The sequence below is a fragment of the Plasmodium yoelii genome, assembly GCF_900002385.2.
Source record: "Plasmodium yoelii strain 17X genome assembly, chromosome: 14".
NCBI lineage: Eukaryota > Apicomplexa > Aconoidasida > Haemosporida > Plasmodiidae > Plasmodium > Plasmodium yoelii.
Window position 1 is genome coordinate 1158750 of NC_036186.2, and position 16618 is coordinate 1175367.

Sequence of the window (16618 nt, forward strand, 5' to 3'; positions counted from 1 at the left end):
CAATACATTGTAGAACATATTATAAATAAAAAGCAAATAAAAGCAATAAAATAAGCACTGTAGGGGAATGACCTTGTACGCACAATGTATTTTTTAAGGGTTCAGAATTATTTGTGGTACATACATATACATAAAAAAAAACTATAAATAAATATATCTATAAAAATAGAAAAACTTTATGGTTTTTATGCTATGAATGAAAAAAATAAATATATATATGTATATAATATAATTATTATATATACATAATTATATAACGATGTAATAAAACTATAACGCCGTAGTGTATAATTTTTCAGTATTAAATAATATTTTTTTCGATTTCTTTAAGCAAAATACGAATTAAAAAAAATATTTATAAAAAAACTAAAATAATTATTTATAAAATTAACTGGTAATATGAAAAAAAGGGATATTTATGCTAGTAAATGAAATTAAAGAAAGTATTTATAAACGAGTCACCACGAAAATAGTACATTTAAAAATATTATGGGCGTTATAAAAATCTATTATATACACACAATTATGTAAAACATTTAAAAATTCAATGCAATAATATATATATGTATTCATACTATTTATAAAATAATTGATGTTAATTACATGTTTGTTTAACCCATGGGCTAACATTTTGTGTCTTTTGTAGATTAAATATTTCATTATATATATACTAAGAAACAATTTTATGATAATATTAATAAGCATTATATCATATATGTAATTTAACATGCATTTTTTTAATTATTTTGACAATAATCATGCAGAAATATCCCTTAAGGATATTATATAAATATGATTACAAATGTAGTAAAAAAGAACAAGTATAATAAAAAAAATATATGGCCTTGTTTTTAAATACATAAATAATTATATGTATTTACAATTTCTTTTAACTTTAAACATTTAGGATGATTTTTGGTACACGTTCTAATACAAAATAAAATGCTAAGGCATATATTTATATTATGCATATTTGTAAATTATGGGGAAAAAATTAATAAACATCTTAAAGGCATTAAATATATATTAATTTTGAATCTTATATAAATAAGTATCCATATATTTCTCATGTATGCATTTAAAAAAAGAAAAAGGAATACTAACATGACATGATTATGTTTATTCGCAAATAACATAACTCTTTTATATAGAGGATTGTATAAATTAGAATATAAATGGTATTTAGACTAATTAACATAAATAAGAATATCAAAACTTATCATTATACATATATATTTATTTATGGGGGTGTATAATGACTAGAACCTTAAATTTCTATGTAAAAACCTTAATATGCGAACACACCATAATATAAACTGGGGATATATTATTAATAATATATATATTCACTTTCTTTAGTCAATATAGCATTTTTTTCATGATATATGTTATAATGTATGGATTTTCATATATACTTAGCTTTTTAAGAAGCTATTTGTTATTATCCATGTTTGGTATTTTTCATTCGTAATTTTATATGCATATAATGCGTAAATATATATTTTAGCCATTCTAAAGATACTTTCTTTAGGAGTTATTCCTTTTTTCTTTTACAAAATGTTGATACATCTTATTGGTGTATATTAAATAGACTTATAATAATTTGAAAGATAATCTTATAAAAGCTACCAATATATGCATTTATGGGTATATATATCAAGTTCAATATACAAGTGTTGATGTCCTTCCACACGTTATATGATTTTTATTTTTATACTTTTGGTTTTAATAAAAAAACGAACAAAAAGTTACAATAAGTTTTAAAAACCACAATTTAAATCTATTGTAAAATTCAAAAGTACATTTTCCCCTACAAATATATGTAAATTGTTTTATATAATATTATATAAAAAAGAAAACAAAAAATATCATAATAATGGCGAGTTTACGTGCCTTTATCTTTTCATTTTTACGAGATAATTTATTTATTAGTTAAAAAATACTGATAAATAATATAAAACATAAATCAATTATATATAGTGTGGGTAAATGATTTAAAGTGCAATTCTAAATGTGATAATACATACAATATGGGCGTAAGATGATTTTATAATATATCAGTATTTCGACAAAAACTATAACCATTAACAATTTGTAGTTTAATCAAATTATATTTTTTTAGTGATATAAAATTATAATTTTGTTTTGTTTTTTTGTGTTATTAAAATGCCAGTAGTTAATGGGGCACATGTGATATCTATGAGTAATAGAAAAAATTTACAATTATTATACAGAATTAATAGGGTGAAACATCTTTAATTTTTATTATTTCACGTTGCATAAATTTGATGCGTATATATATATATTATTTATGGCTATTTATATATTATTTTCAGAGAATTATACTATCGTAAGTGATGGTTATGGAGAAAAGGGAATAAAAAAAACTTTTGAAGATGAGTTTTTCATTTGTGAAAATTTGAATGTCTATAACAAAAGCTTACACCCTAATTTTAATTTTTCGTAATACATCCACAAATTATATATTTATGCCCATGTAACATAATATGTTTTTACCCCTAATAATTGCGACTCTGAATTTTATGGGATATATTTTTTTTTTTTTTGACTAATAATGATTTATTGATATTATTTTGCTTTTGTTAATATTACTCATCTTGCTTGCTTTGTATAATCCTCCAGTTTTATATTTATTTAATTTTATATTTTTTTATTATACTTGATTTCAGTTGTTTTTGTCTTATTGATGGGCATAACGGGAAAAATACTGCAAATTTTTTAAAAAAAAATTTAGCACAAGAATTGTCAAATAGTTTTACAAAAATTCAAGAAACATATGATGATACACTTCCAATACCTGATCACTTTATAAGAATTGTAAATATTCCAATATATATTTTTTGATCTATATAAGTTTTATTTTTTATGCTAATATAAGAACATTAAAAAGACAAAAAAATAAAAACAATATATTTGATCATATTTTATTTTGCTCGATAATATGAACGAATGTTTGTTATATCAGTCATATATGCCTATTGTAGAAAATACACATGTACAACATTTTTCTTATGACAATGTGATTCTTTAGGGTGTTAATAGTGCCTGTAAAAAAATTGATGAAAATTTATCTTTAGAATATCCAGGGTGTAAAGGTTAAAATGCTAAATTAAAATACACACACGTTTTTACTTAAAAAAATTATAAATTACTGTTTACATTAAATTTATTTAATTCTTAAAATTAAATAGTCACATAACAAATATATTTATAATATTTATTTTTTATACACCACACATTTTAGATGGAGCAACATGCGTTATTATTCTTATAAAGGACGATTTTGCATATATAACTAATATAGGGGATTCCTTTGCATATTTATGCAGATACTTAAATAATGCACATAGAGGTATGAAGCGATGTAAAATAATTAAACGAATTATATAGTATAATTGTTATATAACAATATGAGAAATTATGATTAAAATATACATAACTTCATTTTGTATTATATACCCTTTTTCTTTTAATATAGCTATAGATCTTGTGGATATTCACAAACCATGGGTTTTATCAGAAAAAGAAAGAATAATAAAGCACGGTGGAACGATAGAGAACGGAAGAATAAATGATATAATCGATGTAACACGAGCTTTTGGTGATTTTCCGTTAGTTAAAAATTGAATTATCCAAAATATAATATAATTTAACATGTTATTTTTTACTAACAATTTTATTATACTTATTTATTATTATGTATTTTTACCTTATATGAAATGCTAATTGTAGGTTGAAGAAATATGGATTATTATGCACAGGAACATTTAAAAAGTTTAAAATAACCTCGGATGATAATTTTATACTTTTAGGTACAGACGGTTTTTTCAGTTTCGTTGACATTAACCATGTAACAAATGAAATTGTGGCTTTGTCAAAAAAGGTAAAACTCAAGAAAATAATAGATCCACGACAATGATAATATTATTACTAATATTTATAATTCCTTGTTCCACGCTTATATGTTATTTTATAATTTTTTCCCCTATAGGAAGAGAGACTAGTAAATGTGGAAAAGAAGAAAGCAGTTTTCGATGCAAAAATCATATGTAAAAATATGGTTGAGCATGCTATTATAGACAAAAAATCACAGGTATAAAATGGTGAATACAGTGTGCGTATTTGATGTTTTTTTATTGCATTTATATATATTCCTACTATTATCACTGAGTGATTATTCACTTAATAAATAGTATGCTAATGGAGCACGAAAATTAAACAATGCTCACTATTTTCCTTAACATACACCCAAAGATATAGATCACATATTTGTAATTCAAAGTGAGCATATAATTAAATTTATTTTTACTTTTTATTTTTTCCCACTTTAGGATAATGTTACTGTTATTTTAATAAAATTTTTGCATACATTAAAATAGTTAATTATAAATAGCTTACGCTATTAATGTATATTATATATTCAACAAATTTTAATTATTGAAGTAACATGAAAAACAACACAAAAAAAAGGTTAATGAAACATAATAACAACAACATATTGGAATTAAAACATGAGCATATAAATGCACATTAATATATTATTCGAATATTTCGTGTAATTATTACACGGAAAAGCGATAAAAAAATATTATATACAAACCACATATGTGTGCAGATATAGAAAATCAAAATTAATCAAAATGGAATGACAAGAAAAAGGTGCCATTATAGGAAGAAGAAAAGTAAAATATGACCATTCGCTTTAAAAGAATTCGACAATTAAAAAATTTTATAGTTTAAATAATTATTTGAATTATAACAAATATGATCGTTGTATTCTTCAAGATATGCATTTTGGTTCGTATTATTTGTATTTATCAAAGGCATTTTTTCCTTTGTTCCATTATAGTTATATACATTAGTATCAATTACATTAACGATTTCTTCATTGTTATCTTTAAAGAGCTTCATAAAAAATGTCGCACAAGCTGATCCAGCATATGGTCCAATCCATAGAGGCAAAGACTTGATATAGAAAATTATCACTTGTATTATTTTCCCAAAACTTAAAAACGAGAAGAATATCGAGAAGAAACTAAAGGAATTACTAGATTGGACATATTTAAAATATAAATATGTGCATAAAGTAGAAGTAGAAAACATTGGGTTTAATGTGGTATTTGTAACAAAAACAAAAAATAATAGCGAAAAGAAAATAAATAATAAGTAAAATATATGATTTATTATATATTTTATATATTTATTATCAAAATAAATAAATAACTTTTTATATTTATTGTTACTAGTGCTTCTGGTGCTATATGTATTAAATATATCATATTCGTAAATATCTTCAAAGGAGTGTGATGAATATAATGATGACATATTTTTTATTTTATCTTTATTAAAAGCAAACTCTTCTTCATTTTGATTTTCTTCCTTAAATAATTTTTTATAATTATAAAAGCTTAGTAATAATATTGTTAATAAAAATGTTGATACAAACTCACATAAAAAAGTTTTCATAATATGTTTTCTTGGTAATAAAGAATAAATGAATATACTTCCATATATATGGGCACATAAAATACTAGCTAATATTCCGCCGATATATTGAAAAGTAGCATATAATGTTGTAATTACAAATCCATATTTTTGTGGTTCAATTAGCCATAAGGCATATGTGTATGCAGGATTTATATGCGCTCCAAGTATAATAAATAATACATATATTAAGCATCCAAAAAAGGAATATATTGCATGGTTACTATTATTTTTGTTGTTACTATCTTTTAATATCTTTATGTCATCAAATTTTTTTAAATCCATATTATTAATATCATCTAATTTTATTTTGCTATATTCGTTTACTTTATCTTTAAATATTACTTCGTCAACGTCTTTCGTGAGTTTTTCTTTATTAGAATCTTTAGGGAGAGAATGTATATCTGTGGTTTCATTTATTTTCTCATTTTTTTCTATTAAATCATCATTTATCGTTGTATCATCAATATTTTTCGTGTTTACATTTTTTTCGCCAATATTTGTAACTTCATCCTCTTCCCTTTTATTATCATTAACAATAGTTGTACTATCTTCATTGGTATTTGGGATTGTTTTTTCTTTTTCCTCACCTATACTATTCTCTATTTTTGGGGTATTGCTAATTTTATTTTTTTCAAAACTTGTATCATTTTGTTCTTTTAATTGTTTATTTCCTTGATTCAACAATGTGCTTGCCTCATGCAATTTCATATCATTTATGGAATTTATATTTTTGATGTCACTAATATTTCTGATATCTTCAGACCCATTGATATCATTATTGTGTAGATTGAGTTCATTTATAAATATATCATTTTTTTTGTAAGGGTTAATTTGATTAATGTGTTTAATTATATATTCTTCATTTTGATTAGAGTTTAACATATAAACAGATATTAAAAAAACAAAAATAAATGAACCAATGAATTCAAAAAGAAAATTATATTTGTATTTGCTAAATGATTTTACATTTATTTCTTCTCGTATGTCTTTTATATGACTTTTAATAATCTTAACACTTGCCTTTATCGCGTATTTTGCATAATTTATGTATAACAATAGTCCGCCTTTCGTTTTCATTGTTCAAAAAAGGTATAAAATAAAAAAAATATTAAAATAAACAAAACCAGAATGCTTTATTATATTTAAAACATTTTAAATATAATAAAATAACAATAAATAGTAATAATAATATTACTATACTGTTAAAAAATGAGTTAATAAAGCATGGAATGATTTAAATATATATATTCCCCATATTGCAATATATAGCTAAAATATAACATTTATTCTCTTCAACATATTAAAATAATGCATTCGCTATATTTTTAGATAAATAGAAAAATATTAAAAACTTAACATAAAAATATTTATGTTACCCTATTATATATATTATATTCTGTTTTTCTGTTTGTATGTATCCTTATGCACATATAATCATCGCATAAAGAATTAACCTTTATACATAACATGAATCTAAATTGATGAAAATAATCATAAAATAAAAATAATAAAAAAAATTATTAATGATCATAATATTAACAATAATATTACTATTAATTGTTGAAAGCGATAATCATAATAGTAATATTAATAATTTGTTTTTATAAAATAAAAAGGAGAACAATCAATTGGTATAAATATGTGTTATTCCATATTTAATAATTTTTAGCATATTTAAGAACACAAAAAAAATATAAAATATAGAAAATTAGATGTGCAATTTGTTTAAATGCATAATTTCCCCATACCATTATATGTATGTACAACAATGTATTTAGTTATTTTTATTTTCGCATTTAATAAGGATATTTTTATGGAGGGTTACGCCATGTTTTTTACAAATTCGGATAGCATCATAAAGTATAATTTTTTTTTTTTGATAAATATTCTCATGTAGGTAATTTGTTTTAAAAAATAAAAGTTATATATATGTATGTCTATGCCATTTTAAATGATATATTGAAAATTGATGGCTTTTATTAAGTTCTATAAATTTTATTTCATGAGAGAATGCGCAATTATATATATATACATACACAATACTGATGAATAAGCATAGACATTTCTTTTTATATTTTCATTTTTCTGCTGATTTTACAAATTAATATTCAATCGTTTCAGCCTTCAAAGTGTGCTAATATAAGAAAAGACAAACTCAATAATTATGTGATGGTCTTAATATATATGTAGAATTGAAAACATTACTCACTATAGTTATTTTTATAATACACATACCATTATAAAATTAATAATTAAAAAAAAAAATAATGACAATAGAATTAACGTAAAAGCTAATAACCCATTTATTAATTAAAAATATTAGGTGATGCTATAAATTTCAAAGGAAAGTTCAAAAAGCATATAAATAGCTATCTCTTTATACTTAACGATATATACTATTTAAAACTTAGTTTTTTGGAAATTAAAAATCGCATGCATCATTATATTAATACTATTTAAAACAGTATTAATTTTTTTAGGTATTATACATTTTTGATGTCCAAATTTCGTATTTTATTATTCTATCACACACAATATATGCACACAAATGTATATATGTATGTACGTAAAATATGCATATTCCTTCGTTACTTACTTGTTAAATTTTAATATTTTATGCAATAAAAAACTTGCATGAAATTGAGACTATTTTTACTACATACAAAACATATACCAAAATAAAGAGGGATACATAAGCATATCTATTTATTAATATATTTATTGCATTAACAAAGATAAGCAAATATATGTAAATAATAAATATATATTATTAATAGGAAATAAAAAATAAACTTGTACTAGCATATCTAAATATATACACATTTCTGCATATTATAAATATAAGTACTTATGAAAGTTAAAAATTTTATAACTTATACACAAAAACATATATTATTTTTTTTACCATTTGAATAATGGTCAAATTATCCATTAATGCATAATCAACATTCATCCTGTGGTTAATAGATTATCTATTTAAATGTATATATATGCACATATTTATTACTTTTCATGGTGTAGTAAAAGAATATATATATAGATTGAATATATTATGCATACAAATTGATTATTACACACATACAATATAGAGAGAGCGGAAAAAAAAGGAAAGAGAGCTGACACAAATATATTTTAAGATTAGACCGAAGGTTATGTAATTATTAACATTATTTTCGAGTCTGTATTATATGTATTTCCAAATTTTATTTTTTGAAATCATAGTTTTAATAACCTTTATGTTAATTAAATAATCTTATCACTATTATTATTTGTGAATGCATATTTAAGTACATATTCCGTTTTATATTTATACGTATAAGAATATATGTATGCATATATGTAATATTTTAATGATACTTTTAGAATAATCAGTAATTTTCTATTCAAAGATATCATTAGATTATTTTTATATATCCTAGAAAACGGAATAATATTAATTTATCATTTTTACAATTTTATAAATTAAAATTTTTAGTACAAAATATGATAAAAAACAACATTAAATATAAACCAGATGATAAGCCTATAGATAAGTCATTAAATAATAAACATGATAAAAAAAGGACATATTTAAATATAGGTATATAAATATACTCATATACAAAAATGTATATATACATATTAATGCATGATGATACATATGTATATACTTAATTTCTATATCTTCATATACATTAGCACATACAACGGAACATTGATAATTATTTATTTTACACTGAATTTTTGGATTTTGTTAGTTTTCTTAAATATGTTTAAATTAATAAATGTAATTTTTAATTTTAAGTGATACAATATTCTAATTTTATTAGTGTACAAAATTACCATTTATTGTAGTCATATGTACATTTTACACACAAATATACTAAGCCCATGATTTGATTTATTTTGACTATAAGCATATATATACACATACTGTATAAACACTTCATAATACATTAATATTATCCATTTTTTGTTATTTTATTATATATTTTTTTTGCTCTCATTTTAACATAATAACTTTAGTAATATTGATAAATTATTATTTTTTATTATATTTTCTTTTATTTTACTTCATATTTCATATACCCTTATATTTTATTTTAACTTGCTATTTAATTATAAGGTTGCAATATTTCACGCGTATTAATAATATTTATTTTTTTAATTGTTTTAGGTATATTTTTGTTTTTTATTCCAACTTTCGCTTCTAGTTTTTATTTCTATTTTTTCTACTATTATTTTATTTTATTTCTATTATTATTATTATTTTATTTCTATTTCTATTACATTTATCTTCTTTTATTTCCAATAATTTACTTTTTTTTAATTTAATATATTTTTATAATTTATACTATTTCTTATTTAAATGATCCAATTGTAAACCTTGTAGGTTTAACTAATATTTGTATTGCATTGTTTCATGTATTATATATATTGTTTATAAATGAATGTTTCTTGTATATAATTTTTTTATTATTGTTAATTAAGGAACATACACATATGGAATATCTATTATTACAATGTTTATTTTTCTTGATTATTCTCATTAAAGACATGGGTACATGCACCTCGTTATTTAAAAAACAATATGGTAATATAAACATAATACACCTTTTAAAACGTACACTTGCATATTCACAGTTTCTATAATATACGTATATATCCATATGTGTGTGTATATATAAGTTTACATATTAACAAGTCTGTATATGTGCATTTAATTTTAATTGTGTAGTTAAAAATGATGCCATAATTTATCATAGAATTGCCCTATTCGTAATGATAAACAATAAAATATATATTTCATCATTATTATAATAATATATTTTTGTGTAATGATATATATACATCCTTATATAAATGCATATATAATAAACAATTTGGATATGTGTGCAAATGTGCATGAATACAGAGTACTTAAACATATATGACAAAATATATGAACCACATTTCATTAGTTCAATAGCATTTACCCTTTTTTTAACATTTTAAAAAAAAAAAAAACAAATGAGAAAGCGATTTATATGTGTGTAGAAATAGTCATCTCATAAAGAGGCAGCTACATACATATATAATACAAATGACTACCTCAATTTTTTTTAAATATATTTTCGTTTATTAGAATTATAGCTCTAAATTAATTTATTGTTTCCCTTTTTGATGTTTTATTTAGCATTTCGATTTTATGAGCTTCGGCTAATTGTCTATATACATTTCTATAAACAATCATTTTTATTACTAACATTACCTTGTTTATATTTATTTAAAAAAAAAAATTTATTTATTATTTTTTTTTTTCTTACACAGTTAGAGATCGAAAAAATACAAGAAGAAGATTGTCTATCAGTACTAAAAGCGAATTACCAAATGATACTGATGAAATAAAAAGAAGTATTAAAGAACTTAAGGAAAATGAGCACAAATTTAAAGAAGGATCAAAAAGTAGCATAAGTTTTAGTAATAAAAAAGAAAATCAAGAAGATGAAGAAGAAAAAAAAATTGATGTGAAAAAAAGCAAAATAAAAAAACGATCATCTATTGCAGGGGTGCAAGCGTCGCATTTTCAAGAAGACTTTGAAAAAAAATGCGTAAAAATTAAAGGATCTGTTGATAAATTACATGAAAATGGTATTGGATATGTTTGTAGAAAAGGATTAAAACCTGAAAGCCCCAATCAAGATGATTTTATTATTATAACAATGGAAAATTTAGCTTTATATGCCATTTTTGATGGACATGGTCCATATGGTCATGATGTTTCAAATTATGTACAAAAGGAATTACCATACATGATTATAAGAGATGAGCAACTTTTAACAAATCCTAAGAAAGTTTTTACCAATGCCTTTTTAACTATTCATGAAAATATTGAAAGAGGAACAAATCTTTATCTAGAATCAATTGTAAATGGTGGTATGAAAAGTTCTAGTAATATTGGTAAAAATAAAGTTAATGAAACTACCAACATTCAATTGGATTCTAATACTAAGAATATTCCAAGTGAGTCAGATAACGATAATCATTCATATTTAGAAAGTTATGATAATTTTAAAAGCGGTGACAACGTATATAGTGACAATTATGATGATAATATCAACAGTGATAAAGATAATGATTTTTATGATGATAATATTGACCAAAATAGTGAAAGTGATGATTCAAATGAATATGTAAATGAAAAAAAAAAATTAAATAAGAAAAAAAAAAATAATAAACCATTTTTTGATAGTACAATGAGTGGTACAACAGCAACAATCATAGTTCATTTGTTTAAAGAAAAAAAATTATATGTAGCATATGTCGGAGATTCGAGAGCTGTTTTAGGAAAAAAGAAAAAGGGATCTTCAAACAAAATAGATGCTGTAGAGCTAACTAAAGACCATAAGCCTAATTCGGAAGGTGAAAAAAAAAGAATCATAAAATCAGGGGGTCAAGTTTTGAAATTAGAAGGAGACATACCTTATCGTGTTTTTTTGAAAAATAAATTTTACCCAGGATTGGCAATGTCACGGTAATAATACACACGAAGATAATTCACTTTCTAAATCTATGTATTACTATTCATGTCTTTACATGTATATAATGTATACACATGTGTGTGAGCTTGTCTTACTACTTCTTATCACAGAATATTGCATATCTGTGTTGTGTGCTAAATTTTATTTATGGTTTCGTATGTTCAAATGAAATTTTATACGCATTGTCATTTATTATTTCATTTCCCCTAAATATTAGGGCTATTGGAGACACGTTAGGACATCAGATAGGAATAATCTCGGAACCAGATTTTATGGAAGTTAATATAGATGACGATGAAGATATTCTTGTTTTGATTTGTAGTGATGGAGTATGGGAGTTTATATCGTCAGAGGAAGCCGTTAATATGATTTATGAATATGGCTATGATAAAGTAATTGAAATGAAAAAAAAAAATCTTTTTCATTCTTAAAACTTTTAATTTGTATACAGTTTTCTTTAATTGTTTACATATGCTTTTAAAATGTTTTTTTTTTCTTATGAAAGGTTCAAGATGCTGCGGAGAACCTAGCGAAAGAATCTTGGGATCGTTGGTTAAGTGAAGAGGAAAATATTGTCGATGATATAACAGTACAAGCCATATATTTATCAGATAAATTAAAAAATAACAATGAAATCTGAGAAAATAAAAAAAAATATATTTATTATATCATTTGTATTTTCTTATAAGTTATCTATGTATTTATTATATCCAAAAATAGCAGTTTCTTACAACATTTTTTAATCCTAAAAAAGGTATACATATATGTGCATATATTTACATTTTTAATATATTTATTAAATGCTTTTATATATCCTGATGATCAGTACCGAAGATGGGAAGTGATAATTCAAATTTCGTATTTTTCATTTTATAAGAAACAATAATATAATTTAATGATAATATGTCTTTTAACATATGTACAATTATCCATTTTTTTATCATAATTATTATATCTATTATATTATTATTTTTTTACTCGCTATTTATTTAGTATAAGCGTCTACATGGCGTTATAACCTCCGATTATATATAATTTTTTATTTTTTTATATATGTTCCTTAATTTTTTTGTTCTAAGAAAAAGTATGAATTATATTTTTTATACGACAACATTTCCTATATTTTTTAATATATATTGTTTAAATAGTTGTCTTTTTATTCGCTCTCTTTTTTAAAATGATTTTTAATTAATAGGATACTGAAAAGATTTTCAAATCTGTATGCATCCTTATAAAAAAAATGTATATATAAATCAAATATTTTCGCTGCATTTAAAAAAAAATGCAAAAATGGGATGTATATCTTTATGTGTGTTTATATTCATAAGTAAGGTAGTGATATTGATGTATAATATATACATATATTTTTTTATATATTATCTAAATGATATAGTTTTATTTTTTGGAGTACCTAAGTACTTTAATTTTTTATATAAAAATATGCATATATTTTTTTTCATTACACAGGAACAAATATCTACCAGTTTCATATTTTTTACATATAAACATATGAAATAAAACAAATATTAGCTTAACTTTATATAAAGAAAATTAATTAGTACAAATTAAAAAAAAAATGCACACACAAAAAAAGGGATGTTTATGATTTTTTTGTGTATGTATCCTTAACTGAAAAAACATAATTGTTGTAGATAGAATTAAAAATATCGGCGGCATTAACCCTGGCCTTTAGCTTCATACATATCAAATAGGAACCTGATAATTTTCTGTGAAGCGTATAGATTTCTGACCGTGGGGGGACTAATCTATTATATATAATTCTGGGTAATAATGTATATATATTTTTAGCTAAATCATTATTACCAAAATCATATACTTTAGATTTAAATGGCTCTCCAACTAATATAACTGATTTAATATGAGATGATTTCATATCTTCATTTTCTTGGCCAATAAAAAAGTTAAGCATATATGAATAATGATAAATTTTGTCTTCATTTTCTTCAACTGATGATTTTACAAGTCTTAAATACTGATCAACAAATTCATTTTTATATGATCTTGTAGCTCCAAAATCAATTAAACATAATTTATCCTCTTCTGGATTATATATAAAATTACCTAAGTTAGGATCTGTATTCATAATTTTTAAAACAAACAATTCATGTAAACAAAGATATAATATTCTTTGACCTATGGAATCTCTAATAGGTTGCGGATAACTTTCTGCTACTTTTTCTAATGATATCCCTTCAACGTAAGATGTTACTAAAACTCTTTTTGTTACATATTCAGAATAAACATTTGGGACATAAAAATATTTGCTTTTTTGAAAAATATTTTTAAAAAGTACATAATATTTTGCTTCATTAATATAATCACATTCGCATATTAATTCTTTTCTTATTTCTTTACAAATATTTTCAATATATAAATTTTTTAATATTAAATTAGTATATTGGTTTATAAATAGCAAATTTTTTATATCACTATCTATGGATTCATATACACCTGGGTATTGAATTTTAATCGCAACTTTTTTATTATTTATTACACCTTCATGTACTTGCCCTATAGATGCACTTGCAAATGGTTTATAATCAAAATAATCAAATTTACTTTCATAATTTTCACCTAATTCACTTTTTAAAACTTTTATTAATTGTTCTTTTGGCATTATATCAGCTGAATTGCTAACCATTTTTAATGCTTTTATTAATATTGGGGATAAGCATTCATCTTGCAAACTTATCATTTGTCCCAATTTTAAAACGACTCCCCTCATTTTACTTAATCCATTAGCCAATATTTCAGCATTCTTTTCGTTAATAACCAAATCTCTTTCGTTATTATTTATTTCATTTGAAATAATTTTTTTTTTTATATATTCAATGCTAGTATTTTTCGCAATATCAAAAAATACTTTGCCAAATACTTTAGCTCTACTTAAGGGTGAAACCGGCACCTCACTTACTCGAAAATCTGTTTTCTCATTTTTTTCATTAGTTTTTATTTTGTTATTCAAAATGTTAATATTGTAATTAAAATTTGTTTCATCAACCATAAAATGTCCTTTGGAGTTTTCAATTATTTCTTCATTATTTTCATTTAATTCTCCATAAGCTTCATTTTGGATTTTTTTGTCAAACAAGTATGTATCACAACTTTTTTCATTTGCTTTATCATCAATTGGAGTAGAAGGGTCTGTATCCTTTTTTTCATTTGCATCATTTTTCTTGATATATTTTTTTCTATCATTTGGATTTACATAATTATCTTTTTTGGGGGGAGGAATATCATAATTTATATTATTGTGTGAAGAGATAGTACTTAGATGTTTCCTATCTCTGTAAAATCCAAAATTATTTGCAACATTATATTCATAACTTTGTGTTAATTTTTGATTGTTACTTCGTTTTATATTATAATTACTACCATTATTAGGCTCAAATATATTATCAGTTGTTGGCTTTTTATTCTCCTGTTTTATGTTAGTTATATTAGTGAAGAATGGATAGCTAAATTTGTATTTGGTAGAAAATGTGCCAGAAGAATTTTGAAAATGACGGTCAACGCTATCTGTATTGCTTATGCTACTATTTTTTAATGTTTGATCATGTTTGAAATCTTGGGTATTAGAATCCATATTTGTTTTCATTATATTATCCAACCCATCTTCATTTAGTAGTGAATCTATTTTATTAATGTCTACATTTTGAAACAAATATTCATTTTCAAGGGTTTCATTATTTTCATTAAATTGGTTATGTTTATTACTAATATTGTACTGACTTTCAATATTATCATATTTCCAAAAACATTTTAATGGTAATCCATGTATAATCATAAAGTTTTTATATATATAATAAAATATATGAGACTCATTTTTTTTTACTTCTTTTATTATATTTTTTATTAAATCATTATTTTCAAAGTTTGTTTCTAATATGTTTAAAAAATTATGAAAATATGTTTTTATTTCATTTTCAACAAGAATATCATTTTCATTTTCATTTATTATTATTCCATATCTTTTCAATATTCTGTTTATATTGAGCAATGTGCTCAAGGGTTCTTCTACCTCAGGTTCGTCGACTTCTTTTCTTTTCTTATAATTTCTTTTCGTTTGTTCATTTTTTTCGTGTTTTATTGCATCACTTATTAACTTTTCATTATTAGTATTTAAAATATCTGACCATTTGTATATATCAAAGGGCGTTACCAAATCTTCATTCATATATGAGTATTTAAAGTTATTTATTCCATTACTTATTTTTTCAGCACATTCTCTTTTATTATATTTTTCTTCATTATTTCTATTTTTAAATTTTAGTATCTCATCGTTACTCATATAGTTTCTTCTATATACTATGGGCATACGTAATGCCGGCAATTTCCTTGGTCTTAATATTACATCTCTTAACTTTTCAGCAACCATGAATATATAATAACTATTTAAAATTATATAACTTATATATACATATTATAAGTATATTTGTATAAAATCTAAGATGGAAAGGTTTATATCCTTAAACTTGCTATTGGCACATCGATATATTACGTTATTAATTTTGTTAATTTTTTTCAACAATTTATAACAATATTTTACGATATTATTATGGTGAAAAAACAACAGATTATTATTTTGC

General features: G+C 22.5%; 4 protein-coding genes across 4 annotated transcripts; 2 read left to right on the forward strand and 2 right to left on the reverse strand.

Annotated features, from left to right (window-relative positions):
• Nucleotides 1-2166: 2166 nt before the first annotated feature.
• On the forward strand, nucleotides 2167-4400 carry PY17X_1429100 (protein phosphatase PPM7, putative; the record flags this gene model as incomplete). Its single annotated transcript, XM_022957539.1, has 9 exons — nucleotides 2167-2203; nucleotides 2337-2463; nucleotides 2691-2838; nucleotides 3053-3116; nucleotides 3266-3373; nucleotides 3500-3632; nucleotides 3754-3904; nucleotides 4013-4114; nucleotides 4353-4400. 9 exons carry the CDS (start codon nucleotides 2167-2169, stop codon nucleotides 4398-4400), a joined length of 918 nt encoding a protein of 305 aa, XP_022812913.1.
• Nucleotides 4401-4740: 340 nt separating this feature from the next.
• On the reverse strand, nucleotides 4741-6585 carry PY17X_1429200 (aquaporin, putative; the record flags this gene model as incomplete). The annotated part of the gene is made up of 1 exon (XM_022957540.1): nucleotides 4741-6585. One exon carries the CDS (start codon nucleotides 6583-6585, stop codon nucleotides 4741-4743), a length of 1845 nt encoding a protein of 614 aa, XP_022812914.1.
• Nucleotides 6586-10044: 3459 nt separating this feature from the next.
• On the forward strand, nucleotides 10045-12648 carry PY17X_1429300 (protein phosphatase PPM5, putative; the record flags this gene model as incomplete). The annotated part of the gene is made up of 4 exons (XM_022957541.1): nucleotides 10045-10081; nucleotides 10798-12001; nucleotides 12226-12400; nucleotides 12514-12648. The coding sequence occupies 4 exons, from the start codon at nucleotides 10045-10047 to the stop codon at nucleotides 12646-12648; spliced, it is 1551 nt and encodes a 516-aa protein (XP_022812915.1).
• Nucleotides 12649-13608: 960 nt separating this feature from the next.
• On the reverse strand, nucleotides 13609-16407 carry PY17X_1429400 (uncharacterized protein; the record flags this gene model as incomplete). The annotated part of the gene is made up of 1 exon (XM_724354.2): nucleotides 13609-16407. The coding sequence occupies one exon, from the start codon at nucleotides 16405-16407 to the stop codon at nucleotides 13609-13611; it is 2799 nt and encodes a 932-aa protein (XP_729447.1).
• Between the last annotated feature and the right edge of the window lie 211 nt (nucleotides 16408-16618).